The following is a 25,883-nucleotide window of genomic DNA, read 5'->3' on the forward strand; positions in this document are numbered from 1 at the left end:
ATTGGGGTGATTTTCAAAGATTTTCTGCTACAGCTTGATGCTGACGCTATGTAAAGCTCATGTCAGATTACGAGAACACTCGATTTCTGTAACAATTTATCAAATTCTCAACTCTCCGTACAGTCACTATCGTTTTTCGTCTCGAATTTGATTAGATGTCGAGTTTGTGATTCTGCGCTTTGAAACTGACACATTTTTGAGACCGGGATGTAAGATCAAGACGAAAATTCAAAAAATCAAGACGAAAAAAATTGGATACATATTTGAGGGATTTCCATGATTGGGCTAATCTTCACGCTTTTGTGAACTTTCGTTGTTCGTCTGCAAAACGCTCACATGCTCTATTATGAAAGAGAGAGCTCATTTTTTTGCAGTGTTCATGAAAGAGGCGATTTTTTTCTTCAAAGGCCTCTTGAAGATTGAACATTGAGGACTTTCCCTGACGACACTCGACCGCAAAATATCACGCACTAGAGTTGTGTGTATGTGCGTCATGTATTTGGCCTCATTGAGGCGACTGAGGGAGGCACTCGGCGGAATGAGGGAGAGAGCGGATGACTGCTGCAAACATAACCCCATGAGGGAAATGGAACGAGCCGAGCAGCTCACAAAGCTGCTAAGCTGAGGGATTGTGGAGGTAATTAGATGAGAGAGGCTGAGTTGGAAGAATTGGCTAAGAAGAACCGATGTCACGGGAAGAACAAGAACGACATGAGGAAATTCAAAGGAATTCTAAGAAAAGCTTCCCTTAGCGATGACGTACAAGATTTTTTTTCACCCGAACAACTGTTAGATTGGGATTTATAGCTAATGTAAATACACATGAACGGATCCCAAGCTTATTTTGAGCAGTTGGGACCCAGCATGAAATATAAACGTAAAGAATAGACCAAAAGGGTACTCGAATGTTCAGACACAGCTGAAAATTAGAGAAAGTTCAACGGGGTAAAAAGATTGTTTTCGCAATTGCAAAACAAACTATTTACGTATTCTTCTCCAATAGTCCTGAAAATGGGGAATTATTCCTTTTTTATTGTAATTTGCTTCTGTAGATGTTCGCTATGAAAAACATGCACAGGAGATTTTTTTTTGGTTTCTTCTCGACGTATAGCATAAATCTGGAAGCTATTTTGTCAAGAATTTAAATTCTATACGGGAACATGCTACTCAAATAGTGATAATGCGCTAATTTTTGCCTAACAATGCATTAAAGCAGAACGTTTTAAAGTGAATCTTTTGAAACTTTAGGGGAAGCTTATTTAAATTAGCAGTTTATAAATTGCGTTATAATTATGCAACAACCGCAGAAACTGTAATAGTGCGTACTTCTGAAGTCATATTAATGTTGTCGTTATTGTATTGTGTTCAGTGAATGTACTCTATCGACAACATTTTCGTTTGTATTCACACAGACAAAACACGACGGGAAAACGAAAAAAAAACGCTGATGGCATTTCGCCAACGTGACTTCACGAACGTTTCTATCTGCGTACAAAATGACAAATGTTCAGCAACAACAACAACATCAACAACACGCTCTACAACTACAACAAGCTGCGCTGGCTGCAGCAGCAGCAAGTGGGAATCCGGTGTTACCGCCGACAGGATTGACGCCAAGTGGCGCTTCGTTACCGTTCCCAGCAAACGCAGCGCTTGGACCACAACTTGCCGGTGCTGCACTTCTAGGACGACCGATAGTTCCACAACCTCCGCCATCGTTGGCGCCTAGGGTGAGTGATATTGTAGTTCCTCCGTATTTTTTTCTTCTCTTCACGCTATTTTCAATTCTATTTCCTGTTTCCGTTATTTTGCTCGCAGCGGTGTGTGTGTGTGTGTGTCTACGGGCACAGTAGTCGACTACATCATTTGCTTATGCATAACGACTCACATGTATTATTCACATGAATGCGCACACGTTGAATGAATAGCGAATTATTAATACAGGTGTTACATGCAGTGTGTAAGCTTATCAGATATTATCACCTGCCAAATTGCTACTTTTCAGCATCCGTCCCCTAAAGAGATTGCATATGAACCAACCCGTAATTATTTATAACAGTCCGCTGTGAATAATTATAATATTATCCCAGTAATCAAGCTGCATAATTGCTCAAATCCTACGTGGATGGAGTTCACAGTGGATTAGTTGGACAGCAGTATCTGTTGTGGTGAACTGTAGTAATCGGCTTTCGTTGCAGAAACCTGGTCGATGGTGCGGAATGCATGTGAAAATAGCGCATGACATCGCAGCATACCGACAATCACAACAACAAAAGGACAAGCAGATCGCTGTCGCCGCTGCTGCAGCCGAACAAAGAGCTCGTGTCGCCGCTGCTGCACCGCCATCCGTTGCCGCTGTCGCCAGCACGTCACAAGCCGCATCTGTTCCGGACGCATCCGCTGCTGCACAAATCGCTATGCAACATGCAGCATTGGCAGCACGAGGTGCTACCGCACAACCGCCACATTGCCTGCCATCCACATCGTCCTCGGCGTCGACTGGGTTAGTTTTTTTTTTCTTTTATGTGATAAAAATAAATAAATAAAAGTCATCTTGTCCTAAGTTTGGTCCACCTGTATAAAATGTGGAAAATTACAGTCCAGTTGCAATTGTCTCTCTGATTATTTGATCCATGGGAAGGTTTTCTTTTGTCTTCGCTGAACCTCGTTTATGGGATAGAGCATAGCTTATTAGTATTACCTTCTCCATTTGCGGTAGTGTAATTTTTCTTGAGTTTTTTTTTTCGGCCGTTTTTGCAAGCTCTCCTTGACTATCTCAATTCGCTGCCGTGCAAATCTGCCCAGACCCTTCTCAGCGTCCTAAAGTGCAAATATACGCTTGTCCTTTAAGGTCTACGAATACGCTCATGGATTACATTACAACCTTGCGTGCGTTTAGGAAAACACTTCAAGCTATAGTGTCAATTTACGATCCGCTTCTTTAAGTGTCGCCTTAGCTGGTCTTCCAACATCAACCAGGGAGGGATCAACAAGTTGATGAAGGAAGCGTTGATCCGTTTCTTTGTTGTATTTGAAGAGGTTAGAAGGGTTCGTTAGATCCAGCGCAAATATTTGCAATGTCTTTCGATGTCGCGAGCGTCTTGTTTGTTTCGTACGCGAAAACGACAAACAGTAGCAAGTATATATCAAATAAAAGAGCGCGCACGTAGGTGGGGGTATACAGACGGCGATCCGTTCATAAATCTCATAAAGAAGCGCGAGTGACGAGTGACGGACGATTTTATACAGTTAATGTGACAGATGACGACGTAAATTTATGGGAGGTCATAAATCCGTCCATGCCTATGTTTTTTTTTTACAGATTCCCATCGTTAGCTGGTTTACCGCCACAAGCTTTGCAAACGTTGGCATTATCGAATAACCCACAGATGTTGTCAGCAATACAAGAAGCACGGCGAGTTGCCGCGTAAGTGTTAGAGACATAGAATTTCTAACTGTATTTGACAGAAAAACCAAAAAAATTCCCGTCTTTTTCTTTCAGTGCCACGCCAAAACCTCCTCAACCTCAAATGACACCGCAACGGCCACCGTCTGCTATGCCACGGACACCACAACAACCGGGTGGCCTAGCATTACCGCCTGGATTGGCGTCCCTTGGCCCTGCGGGCTTGTCATTGGCGGCACCAGCACCTGCAGCCGGATCCCTAACGAATGGCACCAGCGATGCTGCAGCAGCTCAACAGGCTATGTTGCAAGCATTAATGCAACAAATGCAGCAACAACACCAACAACAACTTCTACAACAACAACAACAGTTGCAACAACAACAACAGCAGCAACAAGCTGCGGTTGCTGCAGCTGCTGCAGCACAGGCTCAACGAGAACGAGAACAACGAGAGTTGCAAGCACAACAACAGCAACAAGCACAGCTACAACAACAACAAGTGAGTTTTTTTTAGTTTTCTTTGAATTTTTAATTGGTTTCTGATCCCCTTCGACAGAATTGAATCCTACTTCCATTTCTGCGTGATGACGATTTTTCCTCGTTGAAAGTTCTCAATTCCAAAAAAAAAAAGCGGTAGTTACGAGACTTACGTAGTTTGATTCTCCGTTACATTTTTTGTTCTCGTAGTTTTATGGCTTTGTCGCTTGAAGTAGGAAGATGTGATCAAATTTCAAATGAATTCAATGAAACCTGCGTATTGCGAGTATGCTTTATAAAATACGAATATGTTATTAGAGTTAGAGATAAATCTCATAAAGAAAGGTTATGTTAGAGATATGTTAAATACGGATGCCTTAGGCTGCCCAACTGGCTCGAAGTCAGTCTGCCACTAACCTGCCTCCTGGACTCACTGGTGCCTCCGGACATATGCTGTTGAATCAAGCCCAACTGCTTCAGCTACAAATGGTAAGTATACGGTGATGCAACCGGTTTGCCGATCCATAAGTTTACTACTTCAATTTCAGCTTCAGCAGCTCGATCCTGCCCGAGCAGCTCTAGCTGCAGCAGCCGCCGTTCAACCGCACAGTGCCCAAGGAACACCTGCCCAACAACCTCAACTCGATCTCGGCATTTATCGTGCACATATGGAACAACAGCAACAACAACAGCAAAGTTTGCTGCTCGCTCAAGCCCAAGCACAACAGCAGCAAGTCGCTCAGGCTCAAGCAGCACAACAGCAGCAGTCGGGTGCTGTGGATCCGCGAGAAGCACTGTTACGGTTGTACAGTCAGTCATCCGCAGCTGCTAGTGGACGTGGTGGTATCGAAGCATTGTTGAGTGCTCAACAGGCCGCTGCCGCAGCAGCTGCAGCTCAACAACAACAGCAACAACAACAACAACAACGGTTACCGCCCGGATTCGGTGGTGGTGGTGGTGCACTTCCGCCTGGACTTGCAGGCCTTGCAGCTGCTCAGCATGCCTCCATGGGCGGTGCACCCACCTCCCAATCCTCGTTGTTCAATCCGGCACTGCTCGGGCTACAAGGACTAAGCGCTGCTACGCCGTATGGCAAACCTTTTGCCGCAAGTTTACAGCAGCTGAGTCAGATGAAACGTGAGGGAACCGATGTTATTCCGAATGGTCGGTAGTTGGATTGTGCATTAGGTAGTGGTTTATCGAGTGTCGAGTGTGAATGACTGTGGCAAATAGAGTTAAGTTGTAGATAATCTAACCAGTTACATAGTTTAAGCGCTGACATTATTCTTATTCATCCGTTTCATTGCGCGTAGCTTTTCACGTCATGTATATCATGTTGATAGCAAATTTTCATTTTCACCAAAAATTTCGTAGAGCATAGAGAATAGCCACAGGTCATTTCTCGTCTCGTTACTTGATTCACCACCTAATTCTATCCCTTCGCTGTACTCATTCAAAAGTCATCCCACCCCTCCCTCTCCCTCCTATATTCTGCGGGTTGTCACGGGTTGTTTGCAATCTTCCTCCGTTCATCCTCGCCGTCATCCTGTCCTTCCTTTCTTTCCCCCCACTCCTTCCTCATCGTTGTTTTCATCTCCGCATGCCGCACAAATCTTCTCTCATCTTGATTTTCTTCCACTGTCACCGTTATTCGAATGGGTTTTGTGTTAGGGGTCCACGTATTATATATGTATTGACTGACATCATCAGACATGTCGGTGATTGTCCTTGATTTCTCTCCCCCGAAGGCTCCTCCGCTTCTGTGTCATCGATCCCGCACATTGTACTGCTTCTCTGCCCGCTCTCCACCCCCTTGCTCCCCTACTCTTTTTTCTCATTCAATCAACCAAATCTTTTGTACAGTAGTCAGTCATCATCATGCGTTGTTCTTTCATCGTTACAAATGCGTTGAATATTATCTCAGAGAGTCGCTCTATATGTTTGTTTTATTTTCGTGGTCCCGGTTTGTGCTGTTGTTCAGTAGAGTATGTACTCAACCTCGTCCCTTTTACGTCCCATTCGCACAAAATATTGTGTCGCACATCTCGTAACAGCTAATCTCGACAGGTATTGCAATGATTGCAAACAAAAAATTTGTAGGTATTGTACTATTCCTCTTCTCAGTCCTCTCCTAGGGCGTCCTATCTCCACACTCCCCCCAACCATCTTCCTCCAAACAAACGCACAGCGAATCGCTGTTTCTCCAACCCATCATTCTTCCTCACTACCTATGAAGCTCATACTGTCGCATTAAAAATGTCATTCTATGTATGAAAATCGTGCTTGTCACTGATTAATTGTTTTCTCTCGTCTGTACTTTTTTTCTTCATCATCGATGGTTGTATCATTCCCCGTTCGAGTCCCCTCTTGTTATATTTTTTTTTCATGAGAGATGAGTCACATGCCCTGAAATCATCATCATTTTTGCAGTTTGTCACTGTTGTTTTCATTTTTCTTCATTCTGTTCTTTTCTACTGAATTGCAGTATCAAATAAATAGTAAATTATGATAAGCCTACTGTTTTCTCAGCGGACTAAATCTCAACATTATGGACAAATTGGATTGTTGGTAACTTGTTTGGGGTTCGATAATTAGGAGCTGATAGGCTTAACAGTCCTATAGTCACCAAAGAGACTTGATAATTAGATGAATAGTCAGATATTCTGGCTTTAGTGGTTTTATAAATTAAGATTTCCAGCTTTTGTACTATCCATCATCAGTGCAGTGGTTTTGAGGACAAAAAACGAAGTTTCTTTTGGATTGACCGATCCGTACTTGAAAAATTTAGCGAAATGAGTAGTATTATGTTGACTGTGTTGACACTTTGATTCTAAAGGATGGAGCCAGGAAGAGGATGAGGAACTAATGTCAAAGAGATAATCATCTATGTGGATTGAATCGTCCCCTTTCGAATTGATTTATTGATTGATCCCCTTGACTAGTGACCGAGAATAGTATCGATGTTTATTAACAGCTAATGCTTCGGCGTTACCGTCTCCATCAGAGCTTGAAAAAGTCAAAGCCAATGATTCCAGCTCTCCATGCCTCATCATCCTACAGAAAACGTTCAGACCGTTCCCGAAGTAAAAGAATAACGCACCTGCCAGTGCTTATACCATGTCCCGGAACTGGTAACGTAGTAGACCACTTCGTACCACAACTATGAATCACAAAGGTTTTTTAAAGAGACCCTAGCAGCCCGTACATCAAAACCAGCAGAGATGCTGAGACGGTCGATTGTGATTGCAGTGGAAAACTCATCCTTCTTGTTCATTTTTGGGATTTTGGCGGCTCCAAAAATCACTATTCTGTGTGCTACGAGATGAACATTGGCACTAATAAGATTACGAAGCAAAATAAAGCAACTAGCAAAATGCTTTCAACTTTTAAAGGAACCACTTTCGTTGAGACAAAAGACCAAAAGACACTATCTTCCCCCAAACCATCATTAAGATTCGTGGTCCGTTTAACGAATAGATATGTGTCGCACAAATTTTAGTTTCATCCTTTCGCTTCAATGCACCTTTTTGTAAGGAAGTACACATATGTAGAAAAACAGACCTGCATTGCTTCGAGCCAACACTTCATTACTTAACTGTTGTTGCTCAGATCTTCTTCGCAAACACTACATAACGCGCTGGTTTCCCTACACCTTTACAACGAAGGTGAAAACAAATACAAGGATTGGTAATTCCAATATATGAACATGAAAAACACACTAGTTCTGGAACAGTTTATCACTGTAATAAATAACAACTATGAAATAACTAAAGAGTAAATGGATAACACAACGGGCAGATTAAGAGACCAACAATGTTTGTAACATAGGAAACGTATATGCTACTACCCAAAATGCACGCAAATGGTCCCACCAACCTCGCAATATCTGTTTGCTGCTGTTTTCTCTGTAGCAGGTACACTGCTCGATTAACATATTCTAACAAAATTACAGCAACTTCGAGGTGTAGCACGATCCGCAATGACTCTATGAAGATGATACATGGTTGGGTCAAATCGACCTGAAGATCGCTGCAATTACGTAGGCAGCCATGATCGAAGTGGCGCGGTGGAGTTAGCGGATGCGATCGAGGAAAGACCCTCGCCAAAAACTGCATAGCTGAATTCAGGTCGTTTTGACCCGGCTACACAAACTACTAATGAGTAGATCATTTCAAAAAAAAATGAAAAAGTCGACAGAAGGCAGATATCTGACATACATTGGAAGGTAGCAGTGACGTGGAGAAAACCTTGTACGATAAAACAGCTTGAGAAAGAAATACATGTGAAATCTCAGAGCTCTAGGCACGAATGAGATAGTAAACCGCAACACTAACCTTTAAGCCCTTATGGTAGATGGAAACCTCGCTATATTGACACAGGGAATGCATGATCACTTACCGATAAAGAAAACTCTATACATTCAAAACTAACAAACAACCAAAATACTCTTTAGATACAATAGGATTCGAAAACCCTGCCACTATGAACATATCACGGATAACAACAGCATTACCGAACAACTAAATTGTTGACATCGATCCTGAATGAGATAGTTTGCCTTGAGTACTGGCAGCAGGACTATTGCATAGAATAAACTGATTTCAAAGTCAGAAGCTGGAATCTACCGTATTTTTCACATACGGACCAAAGTGGTCCAAAGTCCACCAAATGCACTTTTTCTTTCTTTTTTTAAAGTCAGTCCATCACTCTTTACGCATTTCTTGAGCGCACGATCGCTGATGTTCCTGAGCTTTTCGCACTGAGCTGACAAAATCGATGACCTGAAAATAGGCTATTTATTGTCAAGAATGACTCCAAATTGTTGAATTGAAATGTATGATTCAAAAAAGAGGATAACCAATAGAGGACAAAATCGCAATATCAACAAAACCATTATTTAATCATAAAAAGAAAAATAAAGTTCTGAACTCACTTTTAGAGCCGGTCCTAGCGTGAGCCCCATATGGCTCATTAGCAGTTCCGTAGTTAGCAATCCTAACGAGCGGCCATCAATTTGCTGACAGATAAATTAGCAGATTTATCTATTCATCTTTCCATACGCAACAACATCACTACCTGCTCTACAAACTTCGTCACCATCGTTTCGTCAAGCAGCTTACGTAATTCAGTGGCAACTTTATGGATTGTCCAATGTTTTATAGGTGGCGATGTGGCAACAACTACAAAGGTAAATTCATATCAAGAAATGTTACAGTCAGAAATCAAGAACACCTTGTTCTATGCTCATATCGTTCCCAGGAGCGCAATTTGGACATGGATCTGGTGAACTCGAATAGAAGTTCTCACAAATTTTCATCTGGAAGTTCCCATAAGTAGAAAATTCAAGCAAATATGAGTGGGGAGCCCACAAATACCTTCTTAAGAAGCTGTTTGATATAGTTCCAGGCATCAGCGGAACTTTTAACGCAGGGAATGAAGCGAGATCGTGGAGTGCCTCCGCAATGAGCTGCAAAGCTAAAAATTAGAAGTCCTTGCGTACTCCTAAATCTCCAAACTATGGAAACTTTCCCTCTATGATTAGCCACCTGACACTCGGACAAATTTATCGCCTGAAGATTTAGCAAAAGTAGCCGCTCCTTCTCATTTCTTTGGTATCCAAATATTTGTGGTAGTTTTATAAAGCGTTTTATTATTCACAGCCACAGAAATTCTGCACCATTCGCATTCCTGTCACACCCACATTCGAAGAAGAGAACTAGCACATTAACATTCTTTGTGGCCATTCAAGGTCAGTTGCCGAATTCTCATGCGCAATTAAGTTAATAGGCCTGAGCGAGAAGATTTGAACTATATGTTTCCACAACACCAACATAGGAGATGGTTCTTGTCCAGTGCATCTCATGGGGGGGGGTTACCATATATAGGAAGAATAAGTGTAAAATGAGCAAAATAAACTATAACGAGGAAGAGCACCAAAAAAAAACAACTATTAAACGCTTTTCTCACTGCTGCAACGTCAACGGACGTCTGCTTTCATAAAAAGCATAATCCAGTAAGTTGCATACCAAAAGAATTGAGGCATCAAAAATCCACTGCATTAAAGCAAGCTTTGCAGTGGTAGTTCTATGCTGCGAGAGTGCACTGGAATTGCGGAGCACGCATAAAAGCCAACCTTGAAAAAAACAGCTGCACTCATTTAAAGGCCACATGCAATTCCAAGAGTGCAAGTTCGATCAAGGCGCGCTGCCAATTTTGGCCCGAAAACGAGGGGACTGAGACTTCCAAACAGCAGTTGTTTAGGCAGTTTCCACGATTTCTGTGTACATCTTCATTGAGACGTCTACGCTTCAGCAACATCTATAATTTATCTAGTCCATTACTCTCTGATTTTCCTTGAAAGCGGTATTACTCGTTCATATTTCTACACTTAGCCTCTATGCAGCAGCAGTCGCAAAAATGTCCCAAATAATGGGTACAACCTAGAGACAAATTCTTCTTACAGATTCTTCAAAAAAAAAAAGCCAGCTACTGAAAATTTAACGAGTTGAACTAAAAGTGAAATTGGCTAATAAAAAATGAAAAGAAAGAGAAATCAAACTGAGGTTAAGATTACTACACAAAAATTCTCGTTCGTCTTCAAAAGGCTACCGTCACTGTTCCCAAAATTGGTAGTCTCAAGAAAATATACTCTTTTAAAGTGATTTTTAAAATAAAATAGCTATTTCAAGACAAATCGGTACTCCACTTGTTCGGATAGTCGATAAATCACTACAAATCTGTTGTTGATGATGATGGTTACTTCTCTCAACAAAAACACATGTAAAACACATAACACGGACACACTTTTTCAGCTGAATTCTACTATCAACTACTTGCTAGTCATTTTTATAATATCGTGTCTCATTTCTCCAAAAAATCAACATCATACCTGTAACAGAAAGAATCTGCGTAACGGCTGCAGGTTGCACAAGATTCAACACGACACCATCATCTTTGGAGCAGTTCAGCACCTGCTGCACAGCTTCTCTCAAGGCATGGTGAGTAGCAAACGGTCCGAATTGGCGTCGTATTCCTGCCACCTTGAAAAAAAAAGATCGTTCACCGAGAAAGTGCACAAAAAATCACATATAATCAAGCGCCCAACGCTCTCATATTTGAGGAAAAAAGGAAAATAGTTAACAGTAATGGATCAATGCGCATTTCGCTCTCTCTTACTGAAATGATGACCGACGACAAAAGAAAAAAGCCAGCATTGCCGCTCCAACTGTTTTAATAATTCCAACAATCTTCAACGGGAACCCCTCTCTAACCTGAACTCTGATTTTTACGGCCCTACTAATAAGAGCAAGGCTATTGTAGGTATACCGGGGCCTAAGAAGTGAAATCAGGTTGAAAAACGACATCAACCTGCCCTAATCGAAAGGGAACCAATCGATTAAACAATTTGAGAAGGGCGCTATAGACTTGAGCTCAAAAACTGAAATATCCGATGATCCAAAAACTGACCATGCTGGGATCTAAGAATGGCCCGAGGCGACATGAATAATTGACGTACACTGTCACTGAAAAGCGTAAAAACAAATGTAGCTAGAAGCGACTCAAACCACGTTAAGTCAACATACTAATTCTCTCTTTCAATGGAATTTCGTCCTTGGTTAATAGCAAAATATCATGTGACCTCTGCTGAGTAGTTGCAGGTGGAGCTGGAGACGGTGCTTGCGTTGGTGGTGTCACAGCAGATGTTGATGGAGCTGGAGACTCACCTCGCCGTTCCTCTATCTCAACCTTTTGACGAATCTGAAACTTATTTTAACAGTGACACAATGATTTCGAAGAAGTTCAAGCAAACCAACGCACCTGTCCAACTACTTTAGCCAAATCACGGGTATTTTGTGAAGAGGATGGACGCGGCACCAAAGGACGTAGACCAGAATGAGTAGTGTCGATAGAAGTTGTCGTGGAAGAAACGACCTCTTCAGCTTCATTCTTTAAAGAAAAATAATAGACTAAAGACGATTGAAAATAACTTACGACACATACGAACAGTTACTCACTTTGATGGCAGCATATTGTGCGTCAAGATTACGTCCAGCTTGCTGGCGTGAATTCGGCAGTGGTGGTGGGCCTCGAATCGACTTCGATGCACCAGACAAATACTAAAATCAAATTTACATTTGTTCAAGCATGACGTTAGGTCGTCAATTGCAAAAATGGTATTCATATTCAGAGCCTACTATTCCGTTTATGTACTCGAAGCCGCGTAGAAACTCGTTGGAATACATAAACGAAAATACCCGGCCGAATAACCTTTGGGATACACTTGAACGCAACAATTAGACTCTGACCGCAACTTTTCATACCGGATTTCTGTAATTACTGCTGGTCTGTTACTTCAAAGGTACCCTCTTCTACCCAATATGTTTGTGTGTTTTTAGCTGTGTAAAAACAATTGCGGAATCAATTAAGTCGCAAATACTAAAGTGAAACCAATGTGTAAAATATACCGATGACGGAGGTTGTGACAGTTGTTTGGCAAGCCTTTGTTGTTCAACTTGAGCGTTCATAAGTAGATCTGCAATGGGTAAAGTAAACGTCATATAACAAATAAACATATAAACATATAAAATATTACTACAAATATGACTATTTTCAAATATTACATTGGCTAAATAACGAAGTAACAACAAGCTTGAATAGCAGACTTGCAGGCACAGGTACATCACAGCAAAAGGTGAGCTTCTCCCTTTTTTCGGTATTAGTTTTTACTAGTTAATCGAAGGTTCCCATGGATACCCCCACCTCATAAAGAGAAATAACGATAAAGCATAAAGCAATAAACAGCACTTAAACTTTAATTATTTTAATATCAACATTTCTAGAAAACCAACCCTTCACTTTATCTTCGACGGAGTGCTCAGATCGTGTTTGTTGCATAGTTGCTCGTAGTCTATCCGTACTGATGAGAGGAGATGATTTCTATAAGAAATAATATTCACATACTGTCAAGTAAATCAAAAGCAGAAGAAACAAGTGTAAGAAGAAAGCCGAAATAATTTTTAATACTGATAGTCACAGGACCAAAGAACTATCCATTAAGAAGAGGTGTTCGTTAACAATGCTGAACACTGACTAAGCTCTAAGAAAGCAAAAACGTTCAACTCTACAAGGAAAAAAGACGAAAATGAAGAAAATTGATTTGAAATAAAGATATCTCCTGTACGCTGGCTCTATCGAGTGCACGTACACGAGAAATAGGACAACATCAAGTCATAAAACAGGGAAATCTGAAACATTTCGCCTATCGAAACCTGTCCTCATTCAAATTATCGAACAGCGTTCGCAGTATCGTATAGCAACTTCATGGAACGAATGCAAGAATTACTACAGTGGATGCGGGGCGAACTCAAAGGTTATAAAAAGTTTTTTTCCCTGGCTGTATTCAAGACTCAACAAAAAAAAGTGATGAATTTTTTTCTTGTTATTAGAAAGCTTTGGGGGTACTGATTGTTTATCCGTACTCCACAAATTTTGTACATGATACGCAAAAACCTCCCAGACTACCTAACATTTTAAATTTCACTACTCCTATTCCAATAATTGATAAAAAAAAAGCTAAATCGTCATCAAAAACGTGAAAAAAAGTATTCGGATAAAGTGTTGTTGGGGGGAGAGGCACTCAATGGCCCCACTATCTCTCGAAGTAAATAATCAAATCAATCGGGCTCCTAAGGCTTAGGCATTAGCCTTAGAAGATCTACGGCATGTTAACCTAAGTTACTAAGAGAAAAAAGTAAGTTAGAGCTTTGGGAAATAAGGCGCCAATGAGTGCCCCCCTCCTCCCTAAACGACACTTTACCCAAGTGTTTTTTCATTTAAAAAAACCCACATCATACGTAAACTTTGTAGAATTCGTAGTACCCGTAGACGACGACGACGAACTACGCATCGAGCTTCCTTCTGCGCCTTTCTTTAATGGTGGTGTCGCTGTGCCACTTTTCGAGGAAGATGGACGTTCTGGAGTAAGGTTATTTCATATATTTCAGCATAAAATAAAGTGAAGAAAATTCCTACATACCACAAAGAGATTATCGAGCGAAACTAATCTAAGAAGAACTTTACTCACTGTTAGGTCTCCCTCTTCTGATACTCTGTAATGGATTTACATGCATGTCGGATAATCGGATAACATGCTTTGAGGAAGAAGAAGTGGAAGAAGAGGAGGAAGGATGATGATGTCCAGAAAACGATGATCGATGCGCTGATTTCGTGACGTTCGGTCGATGTTTCGGTTTCGGTTGATCTGCTGCCGGAGGTTGTCGTGTTACCGTAGTTGGCGTCGGTTTGCCTGGAATTAACAAACGATGTCAGGACCCACAAAATGAACATGCTCGATATATTATTCTAAACGCATTCTGAGCAAACATATCTGTATTCTCGAAAAAGAAACCGAGAAAGAAACACATGTAGCACCTAGTATTATCTATTGACATGTAGTAGATCAACTCTATATGAGAATGTCGATATTGAGTGGGAAGATCAGAAAGAAAGATCACAAATCCGGGACACATTTCCTTATTTTCGCAATTATCATATAAATGTCAGCTGAAAATACCGCGAAATATGTTTCTCTTCCCGAAATCAGAATGAATCAGAATCGAAGCGATGAGTATGAGTTGTTATTTCCTACAAGATATCAGTAAACGAATCCATCCAATTCCTCTTCAAAAAACCCCGGCTAACTCTTTTTTTACGACTAAAAGATAAACACGGTCAGGATCAAACAAGGAGTATTGTGTACTGTATCTAGCAACAATTCTGTATATATATTTAGTACTCGACTTCAAATCGTAATCGTATTTCTTGTACCGTCCTGTACAAAAGCAAATACTGTTCAGATACAGATCTGAATACAAGCGTACGTTCACATCCGCTCAAGTTTTTTGATAAAACAACTCATAAGTACTAAAATTCGTTAACTTTTAGTAAAGAGTCTAAATAGTCCTCAAGATCATACGTGGACCAAATCTATAAGCGGAATGTTCAGATCAAATGCCAAGAGCAGAAGGAAAACTGGATATTGAATAAAAACAACTACTCTTTGTACTCGTACGACTATTTGTACTGTACTACCTTGTACTGTGCTGTATATAAGTCCAGTTTAAACTCCCGAGAAACCACAACATGGTATCGCGGTACTTTATCATCACTTATAATCGGATCAAAACTACTTGACGTGTACTGCAAATGTGTGCGCGGCAGGACCCCTCCACTTACAGATTTGGCCCACGTATGGTCTCATGAACTATTTAGATTCTTTACTGAAAAGAATTAACGAATTTTAGTACCTATGAGTTGTTTTATCCAAAAAAAAAATGAGCAGATGTAAATAGATGCTTGTAATCATATTTTTATCTGAACAGTATTTGCCTTTTTCCAGGATGGTACGGAAAATGCGATTACGATTTGCAGTCGAGTACTTGATATATAGCTCTACAACTCTACAAAAAGATAGCGAAAACTCAGCCGTTCCAGCGCAACCACTTACGCAATTGCACCACAAATCAAGTGGTTTTGAATCGATCGACACGATATAAAGACTTACGGAGCATTATATTATTCGAAAACGGTAGCGCCAACAGCAGTGACAATAATCGTTGGAACTTTAATGAGCGAGATGGAGCTTAAGTGTTCACAAGTACACGCAATTACATTAATGAAGTGGAGGGCTTTGCAGGCATGTAGCAGCCGTTATCAATATTCCACTTGTTAACGCGTACTTCATTAACAAAGCTAGCATTTTCATGTATTTCACGTTCTTTCTGGTGTTCTGAAGTGATCAGTTGTTAACATTGACCACTGAACTCCCAGATTCTTCCTGAAAGCTCACTGTTTGTTACACAATCCTAGGGAACTCTAATGGATGCTCTCACACTTTCCGTATGAACATAGGTGCGATAGGGAGAAGCCGGATCCGCCTCAGGTGAAGAGGGTATAGCTCACGGGGTGCAGCTCAAGTGAAAGAAGTGAAAGGGGTCCTTTCGCCAACTGCAAAAAAGTGAAGGGGATAATTTTGCCAACCGCATAAAAGTGAAGGAGGTCCCTTCCCCAACCGTTCAAAAGTGAAGGGGATCAGAGCACCAGCTCTGACTATCCCATCTATGCGTATGAATTCAGTTCTATCATTCTCAATTCGTTCTTTCAACTTGAAATCACAGCACAAAACACTGCAGAAAATGAATTCACTTTGGGACCCTACTAGAATCAGCACACGCATCGCAGATGAAGTGGCTGGATTTGTTTGTATCGTTCGGATACAGTGATTGAAATGCGTTCACACTTGCGGGCTGCTATGATCACGTGCGATATTCCGTCCTCATTCTATGTTTATATTCATCAAGTGAAGTTGTAGCTCAGTTATGGACTCCAGGAAATTTCCATGCACTCGGGAATAAGGCAGCTTTGTTCGGTTTTTGACTTAATATTAATATTGTGATGCGGATCTGAAGAAACCTTAAAAGAGGAATTCCTAAAAGAGGAGGATAAGATAGAAACTTATTAGAACTTGGTTAAGGAACGACGTTCGCTAGGAATGAAATACTGAGATTGAAATGTGCTCGTTCAACTCGTTTTAACAATTTCAGAAGCAGAATTGCTGATTCATCGACTTATCCGAATGGATGCTCGACAATCCATTAGGGTATTAACGAAGCGCCAAAACTGCTCGAAGTGACGAAATCTAAAGTTGCTTTCTTTTGCAGCGCAGAACTTAGCCATGGCTATCAAACAGTGAGTCTCTCAAATTTTTCGGAATACTACAGACTGCAACCCTCTCAAGGATAGATAATTCTGAAATGTGCATGAATGAAATTGTAATGTAGTCAATTAATCTCGTCTACAAATAGAAACGGACGGGTATGGCGGAGTCGGTTAGGGGTCCGTAGTAGCCACACGGTCGATGGTTCGAAGCCGCTCTAGTCCAGAGCAAGCCTTTCATACCTGTGTGGTCGATAAATTGGTACCAGACTTGTCTGAGAGGGTAAAAACACTGACTTAATCATCTACTGGCTCCCGCAAGTCATTGTATAGGCCAATACTCGTTCCAAAACCTCAGCGATTACGAATTGCAATAAAACGCGTTGGCGGATCCCAACCGGATTGATACGAAAGTGACTTTATCCTTTAACTTTTAAAAAAGAAACCAACTATTCCTGATTCATTCGAACACAATCTAGGAACGGCAAAAACAAGCTCGATTTTCAGAAATGAAACATAACAGAAGGAAAGAATGACCGGAATATATGGAATATGAGCACAGATTTACAAATGTAGGAAAGAAATGAAAAGATGCACTGCACATTCCAAATGAAATGTCAGCGATAGAATCCCACGAGTTGAAAATCGGCATTTTATTGCACGCCAATGTGCGCGAAGGTCACGGAGAGCTGGTATGTGGAAATTGCACCTACGCCACAACAGAGCAACCAGGTCCTTCGTAACGGGGCACACTTTATTAGTTATCCGGTATATAATTATTATACGATAAGAGGATATTTATTTGTTATTAAAGTCATAAAGGATAAAGTCACTAGCATATCAATCCACTTGGGATGCGCCAACGCATCTGTGATTGTTGAGGTTTTGGAACACGTGTTGGCCTCTAAAATGACTTGCGGGGGGCAGCCGATGATCAATTCACTTTTTTTTTCTCCTCCTAGACAAGTCTGGTACCAATTTATCGACCCTGGAGGGATGAAACGCTTGGTTTGCAGTAGGGCGGTTTCGAACCATCGACCACGAGGCCATAACGGACCTCTGACTTACTGCGCCACACCAGCCCATATATGTTATTCTAGTTATACAATTAAAAAGAAGAAGGAAAATGAAGTCACTGACATATCAATCCACTTAAGATGCGCCAACGCGTTTTTCTGGAATTCGTAATCGTTGAGGTTTTGGAACGCGTGTTGGCCTATACAATGACTTGCGGATGGCAGCCGATGATCAAGTCAGTTTTTTTATTCTCTCAGACAAGTCTGGTACAAATTTATCGACCCTGGAGGGATGAAAGGCTTGGTTTGCACTAGGGCGGCTTCGAAGCCCAGTGCAAAGCGAGCCGTTCATTGCTGCATTGTTATACAATTAAGTGAATTAAGTAGTTAATTGGAAGTATAATACACAAATATAATTCTTAGACTATGACGTCTTCTAAAAACCACTTAACCGTCTATCCGCTGACTTTTCGTGAATCTAAAGATTTTTCCCCTTAAAATACTTGATTTTTGCACAATTACACATGTACAAAACGTTTTTTAATTGCAGCTTATCGTTGTGGCGACGAGTTGAAGGCTGCATAACTCGAAACTGACTATGGTGGGATCTCTCATGGAAAAAAATACATGCGTCAAGGTGTAGATTACGTATTAACACTCAATTTTCCCTAATCGTCCTGAAAAAAAAAAACGCCGAGGGAAATGACTCGTGGAGTGTGTATGAGGGTGGCGCGCTATAAGGTATCGTAGAAGTTTCTCATGCTATTTTACAGAACGATTAGGGGATTGGTCATATACGGTAATACTCCTAATCTACATCTCGAACCCTATAGTGTCCAAGAGAGATCTCAACATCATCAATTTCGTAGTACTCTGCCTTTAAAGACATTTAAATTCCTCGCGAGTATGAGCGTAATTAGGCTGAATTCGCACTAAACGTCTTGAAAAGGGGCGTGGGAGACGAGCTTCTTGTACGAAATCTCCTACAAAGCACCTTATAACATCACCTTTGTGCACGTACCGGTTCTCTCAATAAGCTATCCATTCCTTTTATTTGAATAAGCTGTTCGGGAAATCTCTACGATTATCGCCTGCCTGCTCGCGAACGAAGCGCGTGTGCAGTGGTGGTGCACTGCGAGGTGCCTCGTATGGAGGAAAATTCAAACTTGTAGGCGGTTTCCTACGCTATTTTTGCCGTATGATTATGGGAAGTTGGTTGTGAACACTCGTACTCCTATTCTACACCGTTGGCCCTATTTTTTCGTGAAGAGACCCCGGAATCATCAGGTTCGAGGTATGGTGCCTTTAAAGGCGGCGTATCATGAAACTAACGATGTTGGAGTCTCTGTGTGCAAATATATAGTTCGGGTGTAGACTAGTACCTGAGTGGGGTTGTTCCTAACCAAGTTGGTCGGACATCATCCCTGTCTATATCCATATATTCGTAACTTACGCAATGGATCTCAGTAGCAAGCTAGCTTTCTGGACTATTTCGTAGCTCCTTTTGTATACAAATGATATGACAATTGGTACAAATGATTTCTGATGTTGGAACCGTCTTTGTGTTTTTGCGGATGCACACACTTTACAGTGTATCTCACGCATAATTTTCGAAGTGGTAAACTTCTGAGTGTCGGATTTAAATGCGCTTTTTTGCTTCACCGCTCCATATGGGGAAGAGGAAGCTTTTGCCCGTACTGCCCTCTTATCCTTCATGCCATATGGTGCAGCGCGGCAAAGCTATGGAAAAGCCTTTGAATGGTCCTCCTTGCGTACATAAGAGATTCTTGGAGGAATGGAACGAGCATGCAGATCGCGGAACTTCCGGTACGACTACACTATAATACGAGTTACGGAGTAGTGCGGATTTTATCACGACCATTAGAATATACAACTGTCACTTGGGATTTTAAGCAAACTCAAACGCTTTTTTTTTGTTTTAAATCCACTCATAGATTCAAATCAAAATTATCAATCCTGGTGCTGATGCGCAAACAGTCGTGCTCGAAGGGCGCGGTAGAGACTCAGCGACAGACCCAGACTGCAGCGATGAGTGCTACTGGCGAGGATCGCCGCTTGATCTCAACCGCTGCGCTCCGCTCAAAGAAGCGCGGTGGAGTTAACGATTGGACTCAGAGTAAGACCATCGCTTCGTCTAGACTAAAGCGATAAGCGAAAGTAACGCTAACGAGGGTCCGCTTTGATCCCAATCACTGTACCAGCATTTGGTATAGTCGGGTCAAAACGACATGATTCACTAGTGTAGTTGCGGTGCATTTGCGTACGCGCTCGAAACGGCGATGGGCGATGCAGCAAGGCTTTCACCACACTCGTAGCCGTAACGCTCCACCGATGCGCCTTGAGAAAAGCTGCGTACGCGATTTGTGTACGTGCTTCACGTCGTTTATGCCCTGATATATTCTCGGTTTGGTACAATTACACCAAGAAAACACACTTTTCCCTCCAGACTTCGGTGGACTGATTTCGATTCCGTTCCGTTGAGACCATCCTACGGGCATCACAAATCGTGTATAGTAAGGCTCCTTGATGTCATATCCGTTGTTCCAACCATCGAAATGGATTTGAATTTGGGTCTGAAATTACTAGAATGATCTTCTAATGACTCTGCGAACTTCGTTTTCCTGGGATGTGAATGCGAACTTTCTCATGGGTCATATCGCAGAAGCTGCGCTATGATCCAAAACTTGACCACGATTTGCTAATGAAAGTGGAAATATGGAAATGACTGAAGCCGTGAACTCGACAACATCAGAACATGAAAAAGGAATGGTGAGGACCCTCCTCACCGTTGTCGAAAGCTTTACAAATCATTTGTTTCTTGAGATAATATTCACTAAGAATATTTCAGTCATGAATGACATCAAGCTCGGATTCGCCTTTTTTACTATCGTTTCAAACCAAATAATCAAAGATACACTTCTCTTGGAAGTCATTTAAAAAGGAAAGAGAGAAATAGAGTCTTATTACTTCCAAATCAAGCGTATAGCTTACCTTTGAAGTATCCACAATAGTAGCAGGACATGTTTTCCCATTGAAACTCCTCTGATCAATTGCTTCGACTTTTTGACCGACTTGGAAGAAGTTACGTGCAGGTCGAAGACTTTCTGAGATCTGGAAGGAAATTGTACTCTCCTCTAATCTGCTATGTATGTAAAAATTCATGTGTTATTAAAAGGTCCACTAGTGCTAACAACATGATAATAACAAGAAGGAGACTCTCATTCGGGTCAAACTAACCAGTTCATGCTTTGCTTAACTTAATCAAGGTTAAGGTTAAGTGAATTTGTAAATGTTGATTTTTTTCAAAAGCAATGTCTCTTATCTGTACATTGATACAATACAAAGGTTGATACACGAAGTAACGTGACTGACAAAAGTTCCTCGTGAACTCGAATGACATCGACTACTCACTCAGAGTTACTGTTCTGCAGTTCTTCAGCAGTACAGTTTGGCCACATCGAAATGAATGGGCTGACTCTAATAATTTAAGCTACGTGATTTTGTATCCACTTTTTCTTTTCTTTTTTCGTTACTTTATTTCTCTTACCGGTAGAAACCATTCGGCTGGGCAAAGCATAGTCTCTCCTGTCTCATCATCAGGTTTCAAATGTTGTTCCAGGAACTTAGGAAATGTACCGTGATGATGAATGAAACCAATCGGAGGGTTTAGTTTCATGTGATCTTCGGCGCTGTCTCTAAAAGCGACAAGTGTCACAAGAAGGGATGACAAAACTAAAAGTAGCTTTCGTGTTAAATTACCCAATAGGTTGGATGGACTCGTCGTCACAAAATATCCACTTTTCGTGTGAGTTGTCCAGGCCTTCGAGACGGACACACAACCACAACTTGTAAACGTTGACGACTGTCCCAAGACAGAACATAGCACTTGAACCGGATGGACCTAGAAAAAACGATTACCGAACTAACACCTTGATTCGAAGTTATGACTGGGGAGTGCGATAGGTTTCGATCTGGTGGAGCATTTTTTTCGCAACGTGGAGTTGTAGTCGGTGCTTAAGGAGTTCACATACAACGTCCCTTCAATTAAGAAATAGCAGAGAGAAGATAGGCTTACGGGGGTACGGGTTTCAGATGGGTAATGCCTATACGGGAGCGTGGATTGTGGGAAGGGTGATTCCGATCATCTCTCCCTGTATCAGTGTAAACGGACTACCGCGGAACGCAGTTTCTTACGACGGCTTCTGTTGCAATGCGCAACCACAGAGGCACCAACCGTATAGGCATTACCTGGCTGAAACCCGTACCACCCCAGATTCGTAGGATGATGCCTTTAAGCAAAAGAAGACCGTGTGTTACAGCACTCTGTCGCATTAATACAAATCGAAGAAGAATAAAGAAAACAAAGAAAGAGAACCAAAAATGTATAATGTGTAATAGCTCCCAAAGAAAAAAAAAATAGTAAGAAACGATAGTGGTCGTAAAATTAAACAATTAAAAACATGCACAGAAACAAAAATGAAAAACAAAGAATGAGAGGGGGGGGTCGTTTGTAGTCTTTCATTCCTGTCAAACTTGAGACAAATATTCTCGCAAAAACTGACTAGCCATCACGCCGCCTTCTCCTGCGCTGTCACTGGGTTTTAACAAGAAAAAAAAAACTGTGAACTTGTACCTTATTTCCCGAGCAATTTGGAAATCAAGTTAGGAATTCGGTTGTCTTTAGCGTTATTCACACATTCTTTCTCTTCGTAACAACAGTTTCCTAATAGAGTCTATTATGATGCGAGAATCATAAAATACTTCTGAATATGTGGTCAAGGAACCCGAGACAAACGACCCAATATCTCCATTTTAATGATAAATCCCAAACTTAGCAAAATCATACCTCTTGGATCAGCAATCATCAACTTCTTGCCGATTTGAAACTTGTTCTCAGAAGGTTTGTCCGGTTGAAAGAAGCATTCTCGTGGAGCCGGTTCAGCATTTTGTTCACGAAGGTACGCATCCCAGTCGAAGTTGGACTTGGCCTATTGCAGATTGTGCTTCGTTATTGTACTTTTCATTACTTTTCTTTTTGTCGGTGTTGAATATTGAAATAATCTTCGAAAATCTCCGAATGTTTTAGAGAAAAATATTAATATTTTTTTATTATAAGCGGATTGTGAAGGATCATGTGGTTGTCAGCCATCATTCTCAGAAAAACAGTTCGTGGTGCTTTCATTAACAAATGTAGAGACCGAAACTGTGAACCAAATTGAATCGAAACAAGTTGTAATTACAGTAATATATACATATATAATACTATATATGACATGTAAACGCCCACAAGACACTACTTCTTTTAATATTACATACAGTATCAAAAGTAATACATATATGTAAAAACATCAAAAGTCTTGAAAGCTCACCAGTGATGGGTGTTCCGTAGAAGGTTCTCCAAGTTGTTCAGGCTCTGTCGGGCGTGGATCACTCTCGTGGCTGAAGCACTCCGCCGGATCCTCGTCCTCACCTGCGTCATCAGGGTGGTCTTCAGAATCATGGGCTTCGCTGAGCTGTAAGTCGATAGGTCAAAAGCGTTAAATCTTGATGAACCTAACACCAGTCATTTTTTTATTTCTGTGAGAAAGGTGGTGATCCAGTAGGCTCATCCTCTACGAAAGCAAAGCCTTTTAAGCCAAATTATAAATTTTACTGAAATATAAACTTTCTCTTGTCGTCAACTAATGATCGGGAAAGTTCAAACGCTCACAGCAACCAATGTGTTCCTCTTTTGCGGAGCAGACTAGTGGAGGATTAAAAAAAGGGTTAAAAAGAGGGTTAAAAAATCAGCCTATAACCAATTTTGACAACCTTTACCTTTTTTCTTGGAGAGAAGAACACCTAAACAAGTAATAATTGTAAGGCTTAGAGTTAGGACAAAACAATACAACATGGGTACCATATAAAAATAGAACTTTTAAAAGAAAGAAACGTAATGCTACTAGTAATGGACTTGGAAATTCGGTGGCTTCTTGTAGAACAAAGAAAACAGAAGAAATTGGGAAGAAGAGACGTTCACACTTCCGGATACATTACCTACGCATATGAGAGGAACTGTGGAACTATCATGTGCATTATGAAGTGCAAATGCACTGATCTACATCACCGATATCCACTGTTCTACACTTCAGAGCAACATAGTGGATAAACAGAGATGATGTGATAAGGAAGCGAAGACCTTAGTGATGCTAAGATAGCTGGGAGGGGCGACTTAATCGCGCTCTCTTTGGCTTGTACATGAAAACGTCCATAGAGCACAAAAATAGTTGTTAACTGTCAGATGTCTTTCTGTATTTCCCATGTGAGAGGGCGATAGTTGAAATTTCATGAAACCGTATCAACGTGTCATGAGTAACCGTAACGAGTCCCACTAAATCATCAACCGTGACCACTCCCAACACGTTTAAATGCACTTACACTCCGACATAAATCTCCCATCAGCACACTGTTCATCTACTAAAAAGACGACGTAATTCGATCTATAAACGTTTCTAAGCTAGAATAACTACCAATTGTTGAAATTGTTCGAGAAGTATGAAGACGAAGACATATCTCTCAAAATGAGACCACAAAATCACTGGAAATTAAGCCTACCAGAGATGTCAAGAGCTAAAAATGTGAGTGTTGGGCGTGAGAAAAAAAAATCGGATTGGGATGATTTGATGACAAACATGGATTTCAATTTGTTCCTGATTTGGGCAGTCTTATAACGGAATAATCGTATGCTTAACACGACATCGCATCGATTTCATGCTGTATATTCTATATGTCGATGAAACTACTGGTAAAACTAGCTACGATCTCCATTCATTATGCCTTTAATGTTTCAACGTCAATAACGTGACATAGGTGGAGAAAATTGTTTGCTTCGTCATGAAACTATGTTTTTCAGCAAATGACAACATCATCAGAATCAACTGTCTGAATCGTTCAGGGTCAAATCTTTTGAACTGCGATTTCTTGAAACTTCGATGTATATAGATCTCTCTACCTTAAGCCCAATTGGGACATATTACAATTTGTCAAGGTTAAATCAATAATAACTAAGAAAATTAGAAGCAGAATGCGCTCGAATACACAAATAAGGAAACAGTATCGGCGTGATTCCCATTATATTTTGCCAAGTTCAAGTTCTTACAGCACCTACTGGTTCTCGAAGTGTTTTTCTCTTCGATTACAAAAAAAGAAGTGCTCAGAATCATTTGAGTTCCGATTTCCTAAACTTCTATCAATCTACTCCTTTTCAGCATTAGTTAGAGGCTAGGCAGTTGTTCATTTTTGAACTTCCCAAGCGCTAACATCGCCTCAGTGGGCGGGGCCTCCCTCAGGGAATTTAGTTTAGATATGAGTAACACTACATACATTCTAGACGCTATACAGTGCTACGTATACAGTATACATATTCAGCACCGTACATACTATTCATCAGCATTACACCGTCCACGCTTAGTACTAACTGCTAACGATTTATTTGACTCATCACCAAGTCCGTAACTGCACACACACGTACATGAAATTTTGCTCACCTCCACTTCATCGGAATGCTCGCTTCCTTCGCGTTGCATTACAGGATCCATGGGAATATCGTGGCCGAATTCTTCGGCTTCTGGTAAGACGTCGGCCATGAGACGACGTCAGAAAGGGAGACCCTAAACAACTCACATTCCTGAGAAATTTTTTCGAAAAATTTCAGAAAGGAAAAGCTTCGGAGCAAAGTGTATGATTACATTGGATAGAGTCGGCTTAAATGGGAGCTAAATCGGGAGAAAAAAGAAAACTCCGCAAGAGTTTTAATCCTCAAGACATCTCCTGGCACAATATATATAGTTTACTATATATTTCATAATTCGAAACCAAAAAAACCAGTTATTATTCAAGAGAAGTGTGCGAAGTCTGCAAGAATGCTTCGTTTCTTTATTGCAGTGTCATTTTGTTCGCCATTTACTTAAAGTAGTAGTCATGTAATTTAGTAGTAGTAATAATAATTTATAATTAGTAGTAATAAGTAGTAATAACAGTAATTTTGCTACTCAAAAGATGGAGAACTCTGCAATAACAGCTTCGATGCAAATCCTCGCTTCAGTTCAGAAATCTTGTGCTTATCGGAGCGCAATTCCCGTCATGAGATTTCTGAGGGTTCTTAATCTTATAAGTACTACTATAGCATTGAAATGTTGTTCTATTCAGAGCAAAATCCCTGCATCTTAAGAAAAAATCTAACCTAAACTCTACATTTGCAACTGCAAAAC

At 40.9% G+C, this 25,883-nt stretch overlaps 2 protein-coding genes across 5 annotated transcripts in view; one reads left to right on the forward strand and one right to left on the reverse strand.

Annotated features, from left to right (window-relative positions):
- RB195_011808 (uncharacterized protein) overlaps positions 1-5,055 on the forward strand; it is a gene marked incomplete at both ends in the record, with an annotated part of 67,874 nt that extends 62,819 nt beyond the window's left edge. For both annotated transcript variants that reach the window (XM_064193382.1, XM_064193381.1), the window contains 6 exons: positions 1,512-1,730; positions 2,199-2,503; positions 3,323-3,427; positions 3,503-3,905; positions 4,265-4,372; positions 4,432-5,055. In XM_064193382.1, the coding sequence (XP_064050963.1) occupies positions 1,512-1,730; positions 2,199-2,503; positions 3,323-3,427; positions 3,503-3,905; positions 4,265-4,372; positions 4,432-5,055 (1,764 nt within the window). The remainder of the gene's footprint in view (positions 1-1,511; positions 1,731-2,198; positions 2,504-3,322; positions 3,428-3,502; positions 3,906-4,264; positions 4,373-4,431) is intronic.
- Positions 5,056-8,363: 3,308 nt separating this feature from the next.
- On the reverse strand, positions 8,364-25,259 carry RB195_011810 (uncharacterized protein; the record flags this gene model as incomplete). Of its 3 annotated transcripts, XM_064193386.1 has the most annotated exons (25): positions 8,364-8,423; positions 8,509-8,566; positions 8,615-8,664; positions 8,817-8,900; positions 8,960-9,063; positions 9,116-9,200; positions 9,259-9,350; positions 10,773-10,923; positions 11,351-11,406; positions 11,467-11,547; positions 11,608-11,641; positions 11,702-11,830; positions 11,899-12,000; positions 12,349-12,416; positions 12,733-12,820; positions 13,731-13,858; positions 13,968-14,189; positions 15,447-15,524; positions 20,069-20,207; positions 20,626-20,745; positions 21,182-21,329; positions 21,394-21,535; positions 22,481-22,622; positions 23,004-23,147; positions 25,161-25,259. In XM_064193386.1, 25 exons carry the CDS (start codon positions 25,257-25,259, stop codon positions 8,364-8,366), a joined length of 2,604 nt encoding a protein of 867 aa, XP_064050968.1. The 3 variants fall into 3 exon arrangements, with proteins under 3 accessions (XP_064050968.1, XP_064050967.1, XP_064050969.1); XM_064193385.1 differs by lacking the exon at positions 15,447-15,524; XM_064193384.1 differs by lacking the exons at positions 8,364-8,423; positions 8,509-8,566; positions 15,447-15,524 and having other exon boundaries at positions 8,587-8,664; positions 11,467-11,641.
- Between the last annotated feature and the right edge of the window lie 624 nt (positions 25,260-25,883).

The sequence above is a fragment of the Necator americanus genome, chromosome III (genome assembly GCF_031761385.1).
Source record: "Necator americanus strain Aroian chromosome III, whole genome shotgun sequence".
In the NCBI taxonomy this organism is placed as follows: domain Eukaryota; kingdom Metazoa; phylum Nematoda; class Chromadorea; order Rhabditida; family Ancylostomatidae; genus Necator; species Necator americanus.